Here is a 24,565-nt window from a genome sequence, read left to right on the forward strand (position 1 = left end):
ATTGAGCTAGTGCTATTTCATTGAAGCTTGTTTTCTCTCATTGTAGTTACCATCATGCTATATCCCTTCCTGCTTGGTCTCTGTGTTAGGGCTTGCTGCTTCTGTTTACAGGATCTTTCACAAAGCAGCCTCACAAAGCAGTCTTTCAGAAATGCAGTGTGTATCTCAGCACTGACATCAGACAGCTCACAACCAACTCTAAGTCCACCTGCAGGGGACCCTACACCCTCTCTGGTCTCTAAGGGAACCTAGTCCTACATACACATACCTATACAGACTAACATACATACACATATTAAAATAAATACATAAATGAGCTTCAAGGCTAAACCTTTCTAGCTTTCAAATTAGGCACAGTGTATAGTAAAGGAAAACAAGCTATTGGGATACTCAATTACCAGCAGAGTCAATAATGATATATATTTGGCATTTAATTGCTTAGAAACTCTAATTATGCAAAAATATGGCTATGATGGAATGCTAAATGATAAGCATCAACCACAAAATTGCACATTATTGTGTATAAGACTTATTTTATATGAGTGAGTGTTTTACCTGCATGTATGTCCTGTACACCACATGCATGCATACCAAGTGTATACAGAAGTCAGAAGATGGCATCCTGAAACTGGAGTTACAGACACTTCTGAGCCACCAGGTAGGTACTGGGAACTGAACCAAGATCCTCTTGAAGAATACCAAGTGCTCTTAACCTCTGGGTCATAATTTCATCCCCTTAACTGTGGTTATTTATGTTTATGCTTGGAAATAAATCAGAATGCCAAATGTCAGAAGTTACCCTACATCAGCTTTTAGGTAATAACTATGCTCTTCTTTTTACTTTCCTGCACAGTCCAAATAGTTTAAAGTACATGTGTAACCACTTCTAAGTGAGTTTCTTAAAGTGTTAAATGTCAGGAATATATAGCACAACATGAGGGAGAGCATTTGCTTTGCATGCACAAGTCAGATTTACTCCCCAGCACTGAAACAAAACAACATTTAAAAATGCCACTGTACGGACTGGAGAGATGGCTCAGTGGCTAAGAATACTGTCTGCTCTTCCAGAGGTCCTGAGTTCAAGTCCCAGCAACATGGTGGCTCACAACCATCTGTAATAATGAGGTCTAATGCCCTCTTCTGGTGTGTCTGAAGACAGCTACAGTGTACTCATATACATAAAAAAAAAATGCCACTGTACTGTAGGTAAACTCGGAAAGTTGTAGGAGAAAGACTATACTATGGCAGATTCATGTTTCAGAACTTTAAATGAATTAGACAAACACAGGTATCATTTAAGTAATACTGGGGCATTCACAGCTATAGCCATCTTGGAGTAATGTTTTCTGAAAAGAGATACACACACCAGTAAAGAGTAGGAAGATAAAACTGCTGTATACACAAGTCCAGGAGAGGATCTATATTCCTCATCACAGCAGAAGAGAACTACTAAACTAGCTCAGGTGACAGAAAAATGCCTTTGGGACCTGAAGTGTTCGTGAATTAATAGGACTGGACAATGACTGCTAACAGAAAATATCCCAAAAAACGGTTCCCAATTAAAGACTCCAAAGTCCATTCATTAGTAATCTGTTTATCTGTTAACCCTCATGTCCACATAACTAGTAGAGAGGGGCTCCAACTGCATTTAGCCACTACTTAAATATTATCTTTGAGGATCATATTTTTGGCCTATCTACTTTATTTTAATGTCTATCAGAGTTCTTAGCCCTAAATGGGCTATCAATATCATTCCATCCCTCAAGACTCAGGGATCTATGCAGAAGAGGGGCAAAAAGACTCTTAAGAGCCAGAGAGGCAGTAAATGACTTAAGGAAATATTTTCTCGGGACAAGTAGATGCATGCAGCACATGTGAACTCACAGATTGTGACAGCATGCACAAAAACCATATACGCCCAAACTAGATAACAGCCCAGCAAGAAGGGAGATAGTATGGAGTATTCCACCCACTAACTTCCCATAAATTTTTAAAAAGCACAAATATTTAAGTCTGAGGTGATGGCAGCAAAATCTCTTCTCCATAGCACTCTGGCAAGGCGTCATTACTTTGGAGGAAGAATGGAAACAAACACTTTTACTGAGAGACAGGAAACCCCGTGAAACCCCGTGCCAGGACAAAGCAGCAATCTACTACCACTACAGGAAAAAAATAGATGCAAAGTCCTTTTCCTCTGGGAGAGGGATAAGCTGCCGCCCTGCACCCTAAGAACTGACACTGACACCATACAATGTGTCTGCTCCATCTCAGAAAGGAGCAGGGACCCCCATTCAAAAGCTACCACAGTTACAAGGTTACTCTGGCTTGCACTAGCAGAACACATAGGCATGGTTATGTTGTGCCATGCATGTAAAGGCCCTAGAATAGTTTCCCAACATGCACATTGTGAGCGAGCATGACCCCCTCCCCCCGTGCCCACCTACCCATGGAATAAACCTCTAATCTCAGCATATGGGCAGAAGGATCAGGAGTACAATGCCTACCCAGGTTATAGGCTATCTCAAAAATTAAGGGGTAAGGTGCAATACTACTATGCGCATTATAAAATGCTAAAAACCAAAAGGGAAGACATATCCTTAAAGGTAACTGTGAGAAGTTAAATGAAAAGTACCAGAAATGGTTTTTAAAGTTCTTGTGTCTAAAGAAAACATAGTAGTTAATTAAAAGACTCAGGATACAGATACAAGTAATGTAGAGCAGGAAGATGACTCAGCGGGAAAAGGCACCCACAGTATATGACAGAATACTGTACTTGTACGGTATAGTACAAGATGGATGACTTGAGTTCACCCCCAAAACACAGGGTACTGACTCCTGAAATTTATCCTCTAGCCTCCACACCCATGCCTGCATTCTCTGTATCCCTCTCTCACAAATAATAAATTTAATTTTTTAATTAAAAAAAAAAAAAAAAAAAAAGGCCAAGTGAGATATCTCAGCACCAAGCCTGACAGCCTACATCTGACCACTAGAGCCACAGAATGGAAAGATAGGCAACTTCACAAAGTTGTCTTCTGACCACTGTGCACACAAACACATAAAATTTTATGTTAAGGGGTTGGGAATTTAGCTCAGTGGTAGAGCGCTTGCCTAGCAAGCGCAAGGCCCTGGGTTCGGTCCCCAGCTCCGAAAAAAAAAAGAAAAAAAAATTTTATGTTGAAGTAAAATGTATAAAGGAACTAGAAGAACTCAATTTCTGAAGTCCTTACATGATACATAACATAGTTTAATACTATATGGTGGTAGGTTGTAATTAAAGACAATCCATATTTGCATCACCTTAAAATTCCTGTGCTGAAATCTAATTTCAATGTGGTAATATCTGGAGGTAAGGCTACTGAAAGATTAGATCATGAAGAGAACTCAAGAAAAGACCGTAGAGGTCCCAGTGAGCTCATTTGCATCAAAAGCCAGCCTCCATGAGGCCAGGAAGGGCCCTCAACCAAGACTAGTAAGAAGTTTTCAGTCACTGTGAACCCCTGGATCCAGGATTTCCCACCTTCAAGACTTTTGAGAAATAAATGTTTGTTATGTGTAAACCACCTTGGCTACTGTGAGGTTTGTTTGTTGTGTGTTTAATTAAAGCAGTTTGAATTAACTCTGACAGATTAATAGTTTTAAATCTTATAATAATTTCCAAAAAGGAAGAAAAGAAATGCAATTTTAAAAATTTGATTTGAAATCAAATGTTGAAGCCAAAGCTCAGGACACAGATAAAACCAAAGACCTATTAGACAAACTAGATTTCATCCACCCATCTTAATATTGAAATGTAAAACCTCCAACCAAGATGGTCAAGCTCAGGCATAAGGGCATAGGCCTGCTGTCCCAACACAAGCAGGAAACATGATCTTGAAGCCAGCCTAGGCTACAAATAAATAAGGTTAAGGGGAAAAAGGAAAAGGAAGAAAGGAAGGAGGAAGAGAAGAGGAGGAAGAAAGAATGGTTCAGAAAAGACTCAATACCTCTAGGGAATAATGAACTTGTACCTGATCTTCTTCCCATTCAAGAAGCTTACATTTTGGAAATCTCACATTTCTGCTCCATCCATCCTTTCTTCACTTCTATACTTGTTGCGTTACTAGTCAATCTTCTCTACACCTATGGCTTCAGTGACTCTCCATGATACTAGATCTAGATCCCCTACAGGCCTCTCTCAAGCGCCTAACTTATTTCAAATTGTCAACTGGAGTTACAGGAGGTTGGAAGTTGTGCAATATGGGTACTGGGATCTGAATTCAATGCCCTCTAGAAAATTACATGTTCTTCACTACTGAGCCATCTCTGCCCTCCTCCAGAATCAGCTTTTCCTAGAAGCTCTGGCTAACCTTCCCTAACTTATCCTTATGGATTTCTCATCATAACTGCAGATATGTTTAATAGGTTTCCTATTCCACACTGTATTCTTAAATATAAACCCTCCCCCCAACACACATACCCCACATCATTGCTTCATCTCTGCCAATTCAGGTTCCCCAATCTGGGTGGTGTTTATCTCCAATAATGAAAAAAGTTATAGTGATTCAAATGATCTAAGCTGGCCTGGAGAAAACTGCCTTAGGGTAAATAAGAGAGATGGCTTGACGGTTAAGAGTACTGTCTGCTTTAAAGAGAACCCAAGTTCAATTCCAAGAAGTACAAAATGCCTCTATTCAAGTAATACTATCAAGCAGATCTCCTAAGTAAACATCACGATTCCTCTACATATCCCAAGAAAATATGCTATTGTCGGATTGCTCTAGTCAAAAGCCCAGGGGCTGGGGAGGATGCTCAGTGGATAGTGTCTGCTGTATAAGCACGAGGACCTGAGTTTAGATCCCCAGCATGCAAATGAAATAGCCAGGTGCAGCAGTACACATCTGCAATCCCAGCACTGGAGGCCAGAGACCAGAGGATTCCCAGGGTTTTCATGCCAATCAGCCTAGCCAGAGAGCAAGCTCCAGTATCAATAAAAAGATCCTGGAGAAGTGACTATGGAAGACACCTAGCTTCCGCTTGTACCAACCCAAGCAAGCATATCTGCACATCCATGCACATATATGTAGACCAGTTTCTTCAATGTGCTTAAGCATAATTATACTTAAGTTTCTAGGATCCCTTTTTCACCAAATCTTGTTAGTCAAAATCCTAATGATTTACAGAGTTAATCTTCCTCAGTAAAGTTATTAACACAAAATTTTTAATTATAAGATAAGTCAATTATAGAATATTCAGTTATCTTTAATAATGTAATCTCCTTCAAGACGGCCCTACCTGAAAGGGTGTTTTAACTAAATGTTAAGGTTTTTATCTGGCCCTTTAATAGTGAACCTGGCAAGGTTTCCCACTTTGGGTGACTACTACATTTCTGAAATAGTTTGTGGCTGCTTTAAAATCTTTTCCCTAATATCTATTCAATCAGTGCAGACTTCACAAGCTGTATATGCCCTTCCAACTGCCCCAATCTCTCTCCTTCATATCTAAAGAAAGGAAGCAGCAGGACATACGCCTGCTTAACAAATCTAAGAAAATGGGTGGAAATTCAGAAAAACAAAGACCTCTACAAAGGAGTGGAAAAGATCAAGTTTTCTTTGGTCTCGGCCTCTCTCTCTCTCTCTCTCTCTCTCTCTCTCTCTCTCTCTCTCTCTCTCTCTCTCTCTCTCTAAGATTTATTTATGTATATGAGTACACTGTGGATGTCTTCAGACACACCAAAAAAGGGCATCAGAATTACAGATGGTTGTGAGCCACCATGTGGTTGCTGGGAATTAACTCACTGTCTGAAAGAGCAGACAGTGCTCTTAACCACTGAGCCATTTCTCCAGCCCCGGTCTCTTCTTTTTGTTCTTGTTTTATCTGAAACAGTCTTACTACAGAGCTCTAGCTGTCTTGGAATTCACTACATATACCAAGACTACACTGACCTTAAAGTCGCAGAAATCTACCTGCCTCCAATTTCCCCAGTGCTGGGATCAAAGGCATGTTGTTCCACCATACCTGGCTTTTTTGGTCCCCATAAATGATTAGGTATAAATGTATCTAGGTCTACAAAAAAAAAAAAAAAAAAAAAAAATTAAAGTGAGTACAGTAAATCCTAGGCACCCAGTGTTTTAAAGCTCATTGAAAGAAAAATGTTTAATGATTATTATTTATAACTCCTAGAGATACTGAAAGTCTGCTCAAGGCAAATGGTACCAGATATCTTTCTGGGAATCTTTAGTTTTAAGGACAAAATATACCCCGCCCCTTCTACTCCCAATCCACCCACTATCACTACTTCTAAAGGAATTCCCAGCTATGATTTGAGATAATAATCACCAAGGCATAACGACAGATTTATAATACTTAAGACTCTGAAGACTAGCAGGTTAATGAGGAGCATAATCAAAATGTATATACTGTTCCTAGAAACTGACACAAGTTCTTTAGTTGGGCTTTTGTATATGTTAAGATCACTATAATCTGGTTCATCCCAACTTTTTACCAGGAGCCCCTACAATCAAGTATTTTAAAATACAATTAAAATATACTTCTAAATCCTCAAAATAAATTGCTATTTCACTTCCTTAATAGTTTCCTTCCTTTACTCTGGTAACACTCTATTCTTTGTACCAATCACTTCAGAATCTGATACTCCCCACTCTTCGTCAGTGACTACACCGTTTAAAGTTAACACTTTTACTAAGTCACAGACAAAATGGATATGACTTACACACAGTAGCTGTGATTAACTGTGTTAACAACAAAGTATTCCACAATCCTCTCAAGAACTTTTTAAATAGCTTCATAATGACTTGTCTGTATCTTCATCTAAAAGAGGATGAACTCTCTAAGGTACCCTGTACTAAGTTTCTTTGTGCTTCTAAACTCAAGCTCAGTGAAGAGGAGAAAGTAAACCCTTTTCAAACTAATGAAGGACCATGAAATTAAACTGAAAAGGATTGGTAGCCCACAGGCCAAACAAAATCAAAACGGACATATTTATTATACTGCAGATTAAGAACTCTGGAATTAGAACATCTGGAAATTAGGAAATTACACACACACACACACACACACACACACACACACACACACACACACACACCCTTCTCAATTCTCTTAGGGAGGAGAAACCGAAATGCCCATTCTGTGGCCTAATAGGAAACACATAACCAGAGCACATTAGAGAAGCAGCCATTGGTCTGGTACTTCTTGCTTTACTCATTATATTACCTGTCTCATACCTTCAGCTTTATGACCATTGATAAAGATCTACGAGTCTCTGATAGGCTTTCTTACTCAAATTTTGTCCATTTTTTTTTTCTCTACAGACATCACACTTTTCTGCTGCCAAACAGACCTATATTTCCCTAATCCAAACCTTGACAAAAAGTACCTAATGTGCCTGTCAGTAAAAACAACGTACTACTACTTTTTAACAATGTTTTGATTCTGAGGTTAAAAAAGTTTGGCTGAGCAATGGTGTCACAAGTCTTTAATCCTAGCACTCGAGGCAGGGGCAGAGAGGCATAGAGAGGAGCAGAGGGGCACAGAGAGGAGCAGAGGGGCAGAGGGGCAGAGGCAGATCTCTTGTTCAAAACCAACCTGATCTATAGAGCAAGTTCCAGGATAGCCAGGACTACACAGAAAAACCTTGTCTCAATAAGGGAAGGAAGGGAAGGAAGGGAAGGAAGGAAAAAAAAGGGGGGGGGATGGGGAGAGGGAGAAACAACAAACGTTTTGGGGATTTTTTTGAGGTGGGGGAACTGGAGATCATACCCACGGCTTTAAATTTCCTAGGCAGTCACCTAACTCTAAGCAACGTCCCCAGATTTTTATGGGTCCAATTTTAAAATATACTTCTATGCTGAAGAGATAACTCAGCAGTCAAGAACATAGGCTGATTCTCCAGTAAATCCAGCTTCAGTTTCCATATAGTGGGCCGTAACCATCTGTAACTCTAGTTCTAGGGGATCTGATACTCTCTTTTGGTCTCATGAGCAACAGGAAGGTATGTGGTATATAGACATCCATGCAGACAAAACACTAATACAGGTAAAAGAACCAATTTTTAAAAATCTTCTTTTCAAACCAGTAAGTCAGCTAAGAGAATTCAAATATCCATGTAGCCTTCACAAAATTGCAGGCTATATACTACTACTGGTTAAGAACAAGGGCTGAAATTCTCAAACTACTAAGTCTACTGAGTCTTGATTCTACCATTCTCTACCTCAAAAATTCTGGAGAAAAAAAAAAATCACTTAATTTCTCTAAGCCTCTGTTTTCTTACCTTTACAACTGGGCAAGAGTATCTATTTAACAAGCTACTGTATGACTTAGACAATAGTATAAAAGCATTTAGAATAATTCTGGCACATAGAAAATTGAAAATACAGCTATTGTTTGAGTATTTATGTATAGAAAAAGGAAATAACTGATATTAAAACAAAAATAAGTTCTATAATATTACTATCAATAAAGCATGAAGAAACACAAAAAAGGTTCGCTTTATAGGGAAATGGTAGCGTGAGCTGAATAAAGTAAAACCAACTGGATAAAGAGCAAAAGAGAAAAGAACAAAAAGCAAGAAATCATGTTTACAGACAGCAAGAGGACAAAAAGGAGTGGGAAAGGAAGGTAAAAAGGAAGCTGAGAGCAAGAGTTGCCCTTTAATTCAAACTGCATTAACTGAAGCTCCAAAATAGAAACACACAGTGCTATGGATGAAAGAGACAGGGAGAGCTGCATCCTTCCCCTCAAGACATCCGACTTCCTCCCACAGCACACGGCACAGCGCAGGGGCAGGGATGTAAGCAAAGATCTCAAACTATATGACAGTGTTTAGGTAATACAGATAGTAAACTTAAAGGTAGTAAAGCAGAAACATTTACTAGAAACTGAGGTAACTATCATCTAATATAAACCTAAACCTCTATAAACCTTTTTTTATGTACACACAAGCATGCACGCATGTCACATAGCACACAACTGTATAATTCCTATGTAAAACATAAAAAAATTAATAAGCATGTGCAGAAGCAAAGAAAGTAAACTGGATTACTTGTTATTACACATATAGCTACTACAAAACTTATGTGACGGCTTATCAAAAGGCTTTTTAAATATGATATTGATTCCAGAGCTGGCAAGGAGGGTACAGAAGATTCTGGGAACAAGAGAATGAGATCATCCTATAGACATTCCCAATGGTCAAAGCTGCATTCATCTGGAGGACAATGAGGGTTTGGGTTGTAGCTCAGTAGTAGAGCATTCTAACTTAGAATGTTTCAAGACCTTAGGCTCAAAAACCAGTAACAAACAAGTGAAAATTTACTAAGATTTTTTTTGAGGAGAGGGGGGCTAAGCATAATAACACACATCTATAATCACAGCACGTGGAGGCAGAGACAGAGAATCTCAAATCCAAAGTCTTTACTACACAGTGATCACGGTGAGCTGTAAGCCAGCCCAGGTTACATTGTGAGACCATGTCTTGAAAATAGTTCAGCACAAGCAAAAAGCAAATGAAAAAGGATAATAATGGCACAAAGAAAAACACCCGCAAGCACTGACTATCTTAAATGACTGACCAAGTAAGAAAAGTCTTTCTCTTTAATGTGTATCACATGCCCACATGCATGTACAGCCACACGAGTACAAGTGTCCATGGAGACCAGAAATGGATGTTCGATTTCTTGGGGCTGGAATTACAGGTGGTTGCTGAAATGCAAACTCCAGCCCTATGCAAGAGCCACAAGGTCTCTTTTAATACTGGAGCCATCTCTCCAAGACCAGAAGAAGCCAGCAGTGCTTTTGTCTGTCTCTCTATGTAGCCCTGACTGTCCTGGAACTCACTATGTAGACCATGCTGGCTTCACTCACAAAGACATGCCTGCCTCCACCTACGGATGCTGGAACTGAAGGTGGCAAGTGCAACCACAGGCAGTGGAAAACTCACTGTCACGCAACAAAATAATATTCTTCATTTTGAAGGACAAAGAAAACTCATTATTAGAAAACAGCAATGAATGCTAAAATTCCTGGGCAAAGTTTAAAAAGAAAACAGTGTGTTCACATGCCCTCAAAATATCTCCCCAAAACTTTGTATTTACAAGACAATGAACAATAGCCTTATAATGGAGTAGCCAGAGACATCACACTGACCAAGTAACTAGGCTGTGCAGACATTTTGTGCCTCTAATAAGCAAAGGGGCATGTTCCCTCTTTGTTATTCTGCCCCCAAGTGTGTTATTTCTCACATGAGAAAACAACACCAAACCAAGGAAAACACATTTCCGACAAGCATTTCTCAAAAGTGTCTAAGTCACAAGAGCATGTGACATTCACAGATTAGAGGGGAATGGAGAGAAAATAACAAATGAATTGCAATGTGGGACCCTGAAACATAAAGGACACTGAAGGAAAAAATGATGAGATCTGAAAAAAGCTTAGTCTGGTAAATAGCATTCTACCTGCATAAATTTTTGGTTTTGGTCATCATGCTACGGTCTGTCAGATGCTAACATTGGAGGAAACTAGTCGAGTATATGGAGAAGACCTGTGTGCTGCTTTTCTAGCTCCTACAAATCTCAAAGTCAAAACAAACGTTTATAAAAACCCACACAGTTGGGCTGGGGATTTAGCTCAGGGGGAGAGCGCTTACCTAGGAAGCGCAAGGCCCTGGGTTCAGTCCCCAGCCCCAAAAAAAAAGAACCAAAAAAAAAAAAAAAAAACCCACACAGTTGTGCAGTCCTATTTTCCACCAGAGCATCACGGCCAACCCATTTGCACACTAGGTACCCTTTCTCCTGACTGCTGCATTCACAGCGCTCTCTCCTGCCATACTACATCAGTCCCACGACATAATAAAGCTCTAACATGCTACTTCCAAAAATAAGGCAACCATAAGTTTGCGGAGCCTGCAAGAAGATTCAGTGGGTAATGACACTGGAAGCAAAACCTGGTGACTCGAGTTTGATCTGTAACAACCATACAGTAGAGAAAACCAACTCCAAGTTGTCCTTTGGTCTCCATGTGTGCTTGGTGGCATACATGCTCCCATCACCAATCAATCAACGCAATTAAAAGTTCTTCCCTTTTCTGGAATCCTAAAAATGGTTAAGTCGGAATTTAATCTTTACTTTTCTAGTTTTTCAAAAAGCTTTACTTTCACCAGCAGTTAACAAAGTTCCCACTGCTTACTTCACAAAAGCTAAAATTTAGATGAAACACCTACCTTCCAACCACTGCCAGCCTCTCTGTAATACGGGAAGTTATCACAAATCCACTGGTAAATCTCACTTAACGTCATTTTCTTTTTAGGTGAGCTGTTAATTGCAAACGTGATGAGGCTGGCATAGCTGTACGGAGGCTTTCCATCTTTGTGCTGTTGGACCTCTTCCTGGTCTAGCGTTGTATTTGGGTCAAGGAGTGCATTCTTCTTAGAAATTCCCGTTCCATGTGCATTTTGTGTGGCATCAGATTTTTGGATGGCTGCTCTCATAGTAAGCTGTGGTAACCAGTCCATAGATGTTAGGCTGCTCTCCAGTTCAGATGTCATCCTGCAGGAAAATAGACTCCTTAGTGAATATCAAGGGAAAAATTCCTGCTCTAGTCAAAATAATCCAATACAGGAGTCCCAAAATGAGGCAAAGCTTAGTTAAACCTGAAAAGATTGAGTTATGTTAATGGCCAAACTAAATATTTAAGGGATCAAGATTTCCTTTTTTTATTTTTTTCCTTCTAAATCATGAAGGGTTTAAAATGCAAAATAATACATATACCAACTGCTAATGCTATTCTTTCTTGAAAGAAAAGGTAAGAAAGGAAAAGGAATGGATGGATGGAAGGAAGGAAGGAAGGAAGGAAGGAAGGGGAGGGAAAGGGATCAGAGAGGAAAGGAAAAAGGGGAAAGGGAAAAGAAAAAAGGAAAAGAGGCAGCAGGATCCTGGTATGAAAACTTCATCAGCAGCCCAAGTCCTTACTCACCAAAACACCACAATCCTAAACTGTACACCGCTATCTCAATGTCTTTGGCACAATTTTAGAAATTATACAAAGGAGTGCCAAAACTAAAGTGAAGGCAAGAAGTCAGAGAACTGAGAAAACAGATGCAGAAATCTGCATGAAGACAAGAAGGTAAAGTTGAGCATGTGGAAGACAGGAAGTAGAAAGCAGGAGAGACAAGAAAACAAGCTGGGGGGAGCTGACTAAAGAGGTGCAGTCAAGGGCGCTAGGGTTGGGGAAGGACAGACAAGCAGTACCAGGCAGTTAGTAGGACAGACAGGCAGTACCAGGCAGTTAGTAGGACAGACAGGCAGTACCAGGCAGTGAGTAGAAAACAAAGTCAAGAAAACAGCTTACAAAAACTGAGAACATTGGATTATAAGACACAAGAGATTAAGCCAGAAATGGTCAAAAAGTGGCACAAGCTCAGGCGTCAAGACATCCCTGCAAGTTGGAACTTCTGATATATTTTTCTCCAAGGCTAAAAAGTACCGATCATCACCGCCCAGACAATGAAAACAAGTCTCACTAGGTTGACATACTTTCTAGAGAGCTGCTGTATAGATGGGAGAGGAGAACAAGGAAGGATGCTGGCACTGCACACTGCAGTTGTCAGTGTTCAAGCAGAGCACATGAGCATTCTGTCCTGAGATCCAGAAAGCATGACTAGTGACCCAATGACAAAGCAGAAGATGAAAGTGACTTCTAAGTGACACCAAAGTAAGAAATCACACCACAGCCTAATGTTTAGGGCTGGAAGTGCAGCTCAGTGGTAAAGTAGTTCCCTAGTATATGGAAGGTCCTAGATTTGCTCCCCAACACTACGCAAAGAAAGAAAAAGGTGACTGGGCAGGAGGAATACTCCATACACTCATTCCAAGTAGTAGATAGAGTCAATTTCCAAAAGCCAACACAGGTTTGGGGAATTAGGAAAATCAGAATTCAAGAACTGATTCCAACAGTTTCCAGCTGTGAACCTGTGAAAATGTTTACTATCTGAAACTACAGCTTCCTCATGTGTACAAACAACAAAAGATTCTACACGTAAAACACTATTTGATAAAGCATACATGCATGCACAGAGAAAACATTCAGTAAATGTTAATAATATTAGTCTAGGAGTGTCTTGGGAAGGTACTGGTGCACTTTCGCGTTCCAAAAGGTGGAGGGAGCTAACATGAAGGGGAGAAGGAAATAATAGTGGGAAAAAGGGAGAGGGAGAAGAGGGAGCTAGAGAAGAAAAAGGGAGAGGAGGAAGTAAAAGGAGGGAGGAGACAAACACAGAGGCCTAGAGCCCTATTATATATCATCTGATTTTCCTAATGCTCTGAGCCACTGTTTTACTTTGTTTCTCAAATTCCCTCCTTTTCTAAAAACCAAACTTAAATTTCCATAAACGGCACCTTCAAGGATCAACAAACTCGTATTGTCCCACCATATACTGTAGCAACCAGAAATGCTCATGCCCAATACCTTGTAAGGACCATGAAATAAGGAGATGTGCAAATTTCAAGATTACACTACACCAAATGAGTGAGGGAAAGTACCTGGAGCTTACAGACTCTGACCTTCAACTTAAAGATGAAAAACTAAGGGTCTGACAACATTAGAGGTTGTTTTCATAAGTCTACAATAAGCGAAAAGCTTATTTGGAAAAAAGTCAGCTTTTGATGAAGATTATAAAAATGGGAGCTATTACTGTTCAGTCACCAAAGAAGCATTGGCTATTATGTCCCTACATGCTATTGTTCTAGCTACCTCAGGTCTCTCTTTGCCTTGTTCAAATTAAGACAGCTGGTACACAAATTCCCCATGCTAACATAAAAAATTTACTTAAACTGAAATATATCTGGCACTAGAGTCAGTAGTAAGAATAAGAACCTAACACTCAGGATATGTCAGCATGAAGGAGATATTTACAATGTGTGGCAATACATTTAACAAGACTTCATAATAGCCACTGTGTATGGGACTATGCTTGAGTAATAAACAGAGAACCATTATCTATTTTTTGCTCTGTAGGAACCAACATCTTAATCAGTATTAGACATGGAAAAAATTATGTGAATGAGCGACATTGACTGCTCAGGAAGGAAACATGGACTGCTGTCCTGGAGGCAGGAAAGGAGGAACTTCATTGGTGCCTTAAAGATGAACAATGTGTATATCACCTTGAACTTACCTCTTATGCTAGAGCAAACATCAAATATTCCATAAAATTTCTCCATAAATATGATGTCTGAAAAAGTTTGGTTGTTTCTAATTTATTACACTTTATATACTCTTGTTAGTGATGTGGAAAGTGCCACTAATGATGATATTTAAGGCAGATGTTGCAGTGATTCCCCATTAAGCAGAAATATAGAAGATAACCGTTTGGTTTGGTCCACTATTAGCAGAGTGGTGATGGGAGAAGCTGGTTTGTATAAGAGACAGATGGTGGTGAGTTTAAAACAGCACAAACAGCTCTGAGGAATCAGGCCGCTTTATCTCACCTCACTCCAAAAGCCTCCAGCTGACCTCCTGGACTCACTATCTCTCCCTGCTAATCACCTCAAGTGCAATGTACACATTCAGAAAGAATTTGGAAACAGTCTTATGTCATCACAGCCAAGCACTCTGGATGTCTCTCTCCTGACTACGTGACATAACACATTTTCAAAAGTCTTAGTTTTTATTATTGTCTTACTAATTCTAAATTCCTACTGTTGTTCTAACCTAAATTTAGCATTTAACACCTTCATATAAGTTTATCATATGCCCAAGCTTCCTACTCACCCCTTCTCATACCTCCCCACTGAGAATAGTGACCATATACTAGGTGCTACCTAATAACATGCAGATACAAAATATCTAAAAATAACAGTAATTTAATAAGGAATTAAAAACCTTATCTGAAATGGCCTTTCCTTTTCACTGTTTTTTCTTCAAGACTCAAACCAAACATCTCTTCCTGTACAAAGCCTAGTCAATTACCTAGTCCCATTCTGTAACTAAGATGAATGAGATCCTGTTCTTATAAGGCACAGATTAAATAAATAGCACAAGATTTATATCCAAGCTGAACACCCTGTGTCATGGAGACCCTCAGAGCTCCTTGAAAGAGAGAACTTCAATAGTTAAAACAGTAACTATCAGGCTGGAGAGATGGCTCAGCTGTTAGAGCACTGACTGCTCTTCTAAAGGTCCTGAGTTCAATTCCCAGCAACCACAAGGTGGCTCACAACCATCTGTAATGAGATCCGATGCCCGCTTCTGGTGTGTCTGAAGGCAGCTACAGTGTACTTATATATAATAAATGAATAAATCTTTTTTAAAAAAAAAAAAAAAAAGTGACTATCTGCCAGGAGTGGTCCTAGCACTTAGGAGGCAGAGGCAGGTAGGTCTTTAAAGTTCGAGGCCACTCTAGTCTACAAATTGAGTTCCAGGACAGATAGAGCTACACAAAGAAACCTTGTTTCAGGGGTTGGGGATTTAGCTCGGGGGAAGGGCCCTTGCCTAGCAAGCCCAAGGCCCGGGGTTCGGCCCCCAGCTCCGGGAAAAAAAAAAAAAAAAAAAAAGAAAAAAAAAAAAGAAACCTTGTTTCAAAAAAAAAAAAGAAAAGAAAAACCACCAATGTGTGTATCTGTGTGTCTTTGGTGGGCGCATGTGCACACACATTTCATCAGACCGGAGAACCTGTCAAGAAGCAAAGCACCTGTCAGAGGTTAAAAGGAAGCCGCAAAGAGTAGACTGGACAGCTAATGGAGGGCGCTCACAGCAGCAACATCCTTATAACTTGGGAAGGGTTACTACCTAGATTGACACAAACAGCTCTCCTGGAATGCCAGAGGAAAATGGAAACAAAGAGAAAAAGAATCCATTGTTTGTGAGGGAGAAATGGAAATGGAGAAGAACTACCACCTAAAGTTCTGATAGTGGTGTGGCATCTTTCAAGGGGAATTTTTTCACAACTTTCAAGACATCAAATATAACAACAGAGCAAACAGGTGTGGTAGCTCATAGCCATAAGCTCAGCACTTAAGAGGCTACAGCAGCAGTGCCGAATTCAAAGCTAAATCCACTGAATTAGACCCCATCTCAAAACCAAACCAAATAAAACATTCTCAAAACTAAGTCATGACATGTGGGTAAGGAGGTGAGACATTAAATTCACTTTACAAAACACCACTGATATGACCTCGCATATGCTTTTACACCTTATCACACTCTTTTCATTTCTGCTTGCAATTTTCCTCATTCCTAAGGAGTAGCGGTATTTACTCAGAAAGCTTTTCAAGTCCAACAAGAAAACAGAATGGTGGGGATGCTGTATCCTGATAGTTTTAGAGGACAGTGAAAGAGTGACCTGTGAGGGTGACGGTATAGTGGCTCAAACAGTACTGAGCCTCCCTTCCACTTCATTCTTGTTCTCTCACCTAGAGATGTGACAGCACATGAAAACTGCACAGTGGGGAATTCAAATGAAATCTTTGTGAAATAGACACTAGCTCCTTCCTCTCACACAAAACAATGCTCTAAATGAGAAATCAAACTGATTATAGAGTTACAAGTACAGAAAAAATACAGATGCTAGCTTAGACACAGGCCTTATGCAACCTATAATTTGAAGCACTGTAAGACTGGAACTGTCACCAAATATTTCTTTATGCTTTATGGCAGTTCACACCTTTAATTCCAGCACTCGGGAGGCAGAGGCAGGCAGATCTCTGAGTTCAGCCCAGCTTAAGGCTCTGCATCCCTCAGAGATTTATTTTGGTACAATGGAACCTCTTCAGTGGTCTATGAATTTCTTAGAACAATCTTCACAATTTATTAAACATTTAAGAATACAAAGAAAGGGCTGGAGAGATGGCTCAGTGGTTAAGAGCACTGACTGCTCTTTCAGAGGACCTGAGTTCAAATCCCAGCAACCACATGGTGGCTCACAACCATCTGTAATGGGATCTGATGCCCTCTTCTGGTGTGTCTGAAGACAGCTACAGTGTACTTAAAGATAATAAATAAATAAATCTTTTAAAAAAAATAAAATACATTTTTAAAAAAAGCTTAGTTAAAAAAAAAGAATACAGAGAAAACCAATTATACTAAGTATGAATTTTAAATACTGCTACACACATACATATGCTACCTCACACAATCATCTAGCAACCATGGTGAAAATGAGCCCTTCATTGAACTATATTAAAAGTCATCCAGGATTTAAATTTTTGTAGACAGCACCTGGAAAATGAGAATATACTTTTTCTACAACTAAGATCTTACAATAATGATTCCTGAAACAGTCCATCAGTAAGACTTTCCTTACTCCACGGGAGGATTTTGAATCCATAGTTCTCAGGTATAAAAGCCCTAGCTGGTTATTGCACAGCAGAAAGATGAAGGTGTAACAGGGAGAAAGAAGATGTTTTCACTTGCCTGGTACAGAACCCGACTAAGTCTGACAAGTGTAGTTTTCTAACTAACTGCTTCCTATATTGCTCCTTCCTCAACACTCTCTCAAAAGCAGTTGTTCCCTATTCCACTGAGGAAAAGAAACAATAGTAAACTACTTTCCATTAAGGAATGGCTGATCTGTTAAAGCTTCTTTAAGAAATGACCCTTCTGAGAGACAAACCAAAAAGAAAACACTCCTTGTTGTGAAGTGAAAATACAAAGTGAAGAAAATATACTTCAGGATAGGGAACTCAGTAAAAAAGTATAAAACATTACTCACCAAAACGCAACTTTTCTAACTTTTCTTCACCTCTAAAGTTCTAAGAATGTTTACAATACAAAGTATATAAAAACTTCTTAGGGATTTTTGAAAGCTGCCGTGGGGGTCGGGGGGAGTGTGTGACTTCAGAGGCACTTATCAGAAATAGATTGGTAAGGAATCCCATGAGGTTATTTTGTAAAGTCCTGATAATTAGATTCCTAAGCTTGCCACAGGAAGACAGGCGCAGTACTATTATGCCTACACTCTGGAGTTAGAAGCAAAAGCATCAGTTCAATGCCAGCCTCAACACCATACCAAGTTCACGGGCAGCATGAAACCCTAGCCCCAAGCCCCACGACTAACTATTTTCAAAGGAAGTAAATTCACAACACAATCAATCTTTTCTGGATTAGGAGATTCACTGTGCTTTTAAAAATACTTCTTAGGCTAACCTAAATCTCTCTCCTACTGTGGAGAGTACAGAGGAAAATGTCTCTAGCCAGAGTTCTCTTCATAATGATGCCACCTTTTTACAAAAGTTAAAAGTCTGTAACTACTCCAACTTTTCCTACAAAATTTAATAAGCATAATACATTTGTTGTTCTCTCTAGTTGCTCTCCAAATTACCCTTCCACTATTTAGTCTTAGATTCCAAATATTCCTAATTCATGAAAACCATACTCTCAGAAGCCTGTTCAAGGTACAAAGGTACAGGCCATTGAATCAAAATGTTTCTTGATTCATTCTCATGTGTGTGTACTATATGTATGTGTAAAGGTTTCCTAAGTCTTTACAATGGTGAAATTTTCATACAGTACAGAAAACCTAGAAGGTTTTTTTAAAGATCTATAATTTACCAGAAAGTCTTAAATCAACAATGTAATCTACCTGACTATGACAAGGACAGACTCTATTGTTTACTATCATTTATACCATAGCATCAATGCACAGAAATGTCATAATAAATATGTTTACTTAAAAAGGTATTCCCAGAAGATCATAAAGGCACTCCATAATATCCACTTTTAGATTTCTTGTTATGATTTCAAGACTGGCTTAAAGATCAGATAAAATTTAGTCTACTACATAAAAGCACTCTAATTTTTATAAGACATGAACCAAAAAAATTAAAAGGGGAAGATAGAGGAAAGAATCAGAATAGAGAAGACAGTCGACTAAAACTAGAATTTTAGAAAATATAAACTACAGCTTCCTTGAAGACAGAGAGATGAGCAGTTCCTTCAAGACTGCAGTGTTTTAAGGAAGAAACATCACATTAGATGAAAAGGAAAACAGAGCCAGGCAATGGTGGCACACTGCCTAGAATCCCAGCACTCAAGAGGCTAAGGCACATCTCCGTTTCTAGTACAGCCTTGGCTACATAGAAAGACACTTTCAAAACCAAGAGCTGAGGATGTTGGTCAGTGATAAATAAAATACTTACATAGTATATACGAGACTCTGTGTTCAATCACTCTGAGTTAAAAATAGCATCCTAAAAGGCTACAATTTAATGAGTTTTTAAATTTTATTAGTACAAATATTAATCTAAAAACTAAACAGACTTTCTGCTCTAGGAGCATATAAGTAGTTAACAATTTATATAAAACACCAACTCATTACCACTCTGAATACTTTTTGTGAAAAGGTCTGGATGTTAATTCTACAGCTATCTGGGATGAAATGGTTACCAACCAATCATAGGTAAAAATGCTACCCCTAAAATGCATTTGACCCTAAGAGCCTCTGCCTGGAGACCTATCTTTTCAAGACTCTGCTGTTTGTGTTTGGTTTCTTGCCACCATTTCAGAGTTTCTCGGCTTTGCCATTTGATTTTACCCTTGTGTTTACTGATTGATGCTATCCTTGTGTTTTCTGTATGTGCTGATCTCTGTGAAATGAAGACCAGCCTAGTCTTTCTAGTGAGTACCTGGCTAGCGAGAACTCAATAGTGATACTGTCTCAAACCCACTGCCACGCCAGTACAAGAAACTATGTTCACTGGAACATGAATATACACATATACACATACAAACCACACACACATGCAAATCAGTTGAAGGATGGGAAAAAGAAATGAAGTCTAAGGAGATGGTATTATTTAATGTTATCAAGTAGTGAAAATGCTGTGATGTTTTAATATTATAAGATATATAATGGACAGATAGCTTTTAAATTATATCCAAATGCTAGGACTACAAAATGTTAAAAAAAATATACAACGGAGTTTCTCTTAAATTTTCTGAGTATGTTTTTAAGTTTTTCTTTTCTCTTAAGTCAACTAGAGTGTACATACTTATGGGAACAGATGCAGATGGCCTGTTATCCTCACTATTCAGGCTTTCACTGAAACTGAGGGTGTAAATGCAGCAGATTCAGGTTACACAAGTGTTTGTTAACCTTAAGGATTTTTTTAATGTTTTCACATGATTTACAAAACCTACCAACATTTTTCAGCAACATATAGACATTCTACAAAACCATATTAGAACAGGCTAGAAGAGATCTTAGTAAACGTCTTTCTATGCCACTTTCTGAGCAGTCTTCTGGAATAAGTAAAGCAGTTACTAAGTCATTGCCCCAAAGCTGCAAACTCTGACACTATCTATCCCACTCAATTCTGCTCTGCCAAACTGGAGCTAGGATTCTCTGCAAGCCACACTACTAATTTGCCAGCTGGCTTCTTTAAAGTTCTACCAAGAAAAGGTAAAGTTAAAAAAAGAAAAAGAAAAAAAAAAAAAAACCAGCTTGCAGGGCTAGAAAGATAAAAGTGAATTGTTTTTTCTAGTATTAAAGAAAGCATTCTCAGAGCCAGGTTGGCATGTGTTTCCAAACCCAATACTTAGGGAGGCAGAGGCAGGCAGACCTCTCTGAGTTCCAAGCCAGCCTGGTCTACCTAAGAGAGCCCAGGTCAAGCCAGGGCTATATAGTAAGACCCCACTGGAATGAATGAATGATAAAGCATGCAGACAGACAGGCACTCACACATTCATACACTCCCCTACCAAAGGCTTTTTCACCCAGGTCCTTCCCACGACACCAAGTAAATCTGGTTCTCAGTGTTTCTAACACTTGAGATCCAGCTTTGTCACACCTAACTCAGAAACACCAGCATCTTTCTCAGGAGTCTAGGTCTCAGTCTATATACTTTATCTTGCAAGATAAAACTTCTCTCCTGCACTTCTATTTCAAAGTTAGTTAATCTTTCTAAGTTAGTAAACTTTCCTCTAGCTCCCTACTAGTCCAATGAGAAACTGGTGTCATAGGCTTTCTTCACAATGCCTTTCTTTTATCATTCTGATACTTAGTTAACAACTTTGTATCTAGTTAAGATTATTTCTACTAAGGTATCTTCTGTCTAAATATATATCTGGCATAGTTTCTGCCCCACAAATAAAATCCAGGTGATAAAATAATCTCAGTATGCAGAATAGGATTTTGTTGTCATAATTTTTTGCCCTTTTTCCCCTTCCCTTTGGAGATAGGGTTTCATGTAGCCCAGGATGGCCTAGAACTCAACTATGTCACCAGTTAACCTTGAACCTCCAATCCTCTTGCTTCCACTTCTCAGATGCTGGGTCTACAAGCTGAACTGCCTTACAAAGCCTTGTAATTTTTATTAAAATACAACTTAGCACCAAGAATGGTGACAACGGGGTAACTGAGGAAGGAAGATCATGATTTTGAGTCCAGCTTAGGCTATGTATTGAACTTGTCTTAAATAATTTTGCCTATAATATATTCAAGTAAAGAGCAAAGTGTTGATTAGTAAGAACAACCTAGTTAAATCAATATTTAGCTATTACAAACATTACTTCAAAGAAAATGAGTTTGTCCTGAACTCATTCATGAATATATATTGATAGAATAAGATATATGAAGATATTGAAGTATCTCTCTAAATTTGGCATTACTTTTTAAATCATAAAATATAGCAACTGTAATTTAAAAACCAATCCTAATAAACAATGATCCAACATCACCTACAAAATATGATTAAATTATCTTAATTATTTAAGGAGACTGGGAGTAGCTTTAGTCCATTTACCTCATATTCCCCCCAACAAAAAATCAAAAAGTTTTATTTTGGAGGCTAGGTCTTCCCATGCACCTCATGTTGGCTTAAACTCGAAATCTTCCAGCTTCTGCCTTCTAGGTGCTTTTACCACACTCATGTATGCCAGCAAACCTGGCTCATGCCAAGAACTTCAAAAGCTTCACATACTGTCACTCCACTCCTTGACTTAACTTATATATACTACCCATCCTCATTCCTGCAAGGTCCGTAAGCTCGTGGACCTAGCTCGTTTGGCAGGTGATGGCCAATTTTGATTGACAATCTAATAAGACTTAGAATCACTATAGGAACAAGCCTCAGCCTACTTCTTTGGGAATTTCTAGACTAGACGGATGTACAAAGGCACACCTATATTGTGGAGACACTATTTTATGGGCCGGAGTCCTAGACTAAATAAAAAGGAGAAAGAAAACAATAGCTTTCTTCACTCTCTGCTTCCTGTCTGCAGATTCAATGTAAAGAGCTGCCTAAAGCCCTCTTATGAGCCAGAATATACTGTCACAACAACAAGACAGAATATACTGTCACGACAACAAGACAGAATATACTGTCACAACAACAAGACAGAATATACTGTCACAAGACCGTATATACTGTCACAACAACAAGACCGTATATACTGTCACAACAAGACAGAATATACTGTCACAACAAGACCATATATACTGTCACAACAACAAGACCGTATATACTGTCACAACAACAAGACCGTATATACTGTCACAACAAGACAGAATATACTGTCACAACAACAAGACAAAATATACTGTCACAACAACAAGACAGAATATACTGTCACAACAAGACAGAATATACTATCACAACAAGACAGAATATACTATCACAACAACAAGACAGAATATACTGTCACAACAAGACCGTATATACTGTCACAACAACAAGACAGAATATACTGTCACAACAACAAGACAGAATATACTGTCACAACAACAAGACAGTATTTCTGGTTTGGGGAAGAGCACAGGAAGCAGTTTTAATTAATCAAGTTTTTAACATCTCCCCCCCCACCTCCGCACACCCCCACACACACGGTAAGATGGGGTATGTTTCCTTTCTTATCCAAAAACAGCTTCCACTTAGAAAAACCAATGACAGACAACAGTTCTCTTCACATATAAGTCTGTAAAAATGGGACTCTCTGCTTTGAAAGAGCCATTCAGAAAACTACAGAAATGAGTCTTACAGTCTGTAAAGTGAGTCTGATTTATAGCTATATTCAAAAGATTCTGGTTCTAGAATTATTATACATAAGAATTATTATACATAAGCACTCTAGGTTAGTTAATCCATCCCAAGTTCTGTAACCTTATCAAGCAAAATTTAGGCAAGTATGCAACTAAACCGAATATTACATAACACAAACACTAACGTAAACACAAATACTCCAAACAACTTAAAAATATCAGTCAATAGCCTTTATAGGATTGTTCCAGCACACCTGATTATAAAATATTTTAATAAAATCTATTCAGTGTAAGAGCAAAGTCTACAAAACCACTTGATATAACCATTCCCAAAGTTTTAAATATTAAAAAAAAAAGACTACTCCCATCACATGAAAAGAAATCACCACTAAGTCAAATTAGTTCTACAGCAGTTCTTAGATAAAAGAAGTAATGTGCTTTTGTTCCCCAAAATTATTTCCAGAACAATATAGGTATCCCTTGCCTTTAAAGGGAGGAAAAACATTCAAGTTAAGTAGGTGTAAAAACAAAAAATGCATTTTCATGGGAAGAAACACCATAATGGCATAAAGTTTTCCAGAGAATAGCAAGGAACTTTGCTCCGATGAATGCAATTGCTGAAACTCCAAAAAAGGCAAACTTAATTCATTTTCCGATTCACTCTAGAAAATCAGAACCTACACAGTCCTGAATTTCACATTTACAATTCAAGTAATGTTTCTTTCTCTCCTCTTGCCCTCATTCATCATTTCCTCTGTTCCAGTAACACTGGCCAGCCCAGGTTTGGTCTGTTATATATTGTAATGATAATTTTTTATCAAAAGGTCTAAGCTTATTTTTATGTTTATAAGCTTTTGTTGTGCAAACCTTGTTCCTTGACTTAAAAGTATTGGTTAAATAAAACTTGCTACAGCCAATTACTACAGTTAGGAGGGTTTTGAGTTACTGGGTTGGGGATGGAGAGAGTAAGAAGAGACCAGAGAGGAAGGAAGAAGAATAACCAGAGGGAAGAGGAGGCCACCAAGAGAGGAGAGGAACCATGAGTACATGGCTAAGAAAAGACAACAATTATCTGGAGTACACCACTGGGGAGGTAGCCAGGCCAGCAGTTAAAATGGTAGATGAGGGGTTATCCTCCAAATAAAATAACCATAGTCAAGAGTCTCGTTAATCTGTAAGCTAGTTGGAGATAGACATATTGGTTAAACCACAAGTTGGCGCCTTACATAGTGCATGAAAACAATCTATCTGAGACAAGTTACTGGGTAGAAAGGCACAACCCCAACCCTTCCCCCGAAAATGTGGCTTTCAAGCTACTGCTGCTTGGGACCAGCTGGACAGACCACAGCTACTGGGAAGGATTTGCACTAACTAGATCAGCAAATAGACAGAAAGAGGCTGCAGTTCTCCCTAGAGCTGCATGCTGCTCTGGCTTTCCTGACAGAATGCACAGCTTAAGCTGATGCCCAACACAGAAGAATGGCAGCCTAGTCTGGGTCCACTGAGTCACTGTCTAGCAAGAGGTGTCAGCATAACCAAACAGGGAGGGACACATGAGCCAGATGCCCGGGGATGCAGGCCTGAAGCCTCGGAAAA

The 24,565-nt window shown here is 39.0% G+C and overlaps 1 protein-coding gene across 4 annotated transcripts in view; it reads right to left on the bottom strand.

Moving 5' to 3' along the window:
* Positions 1 to 24,565, bottom strand: part of Foxj3 (forkhead box J3) — an 83,532-nt gene that overhangs the window by 38,911 nt on the left and 20,056 nt on the right. For all 4 annotated transcript variants that reach the window (XM_032899133.1, XM_032899131.1, XM_032899132.1 and 1 more), the window contains one exon: positions 11,219 to 11,543. In XM_032899133.1, the coding sequence (XP_032755024.1) occupies positions 11,219 to 11,543 (325 nt within the window). The remainder of the gene's footprint in view (positions 1 to 11,218; positions 11,544 to 24,565) is intronic.

Source organism: Rattus rattus, chromosome 1 (assembly GCF_011064425.1).
Source record: "Rattus rattus isolate New Zealand chromosome 1, Rrattus_CSIRO_v1, whole genome shotgun sequence".
In the NCBI taxonomy this organism is placed as follows: Eukaryota; Metazoa; Chordata; class Mammalia; order Rodentia; family Muridae; genus Rattus; species Rattus rattus.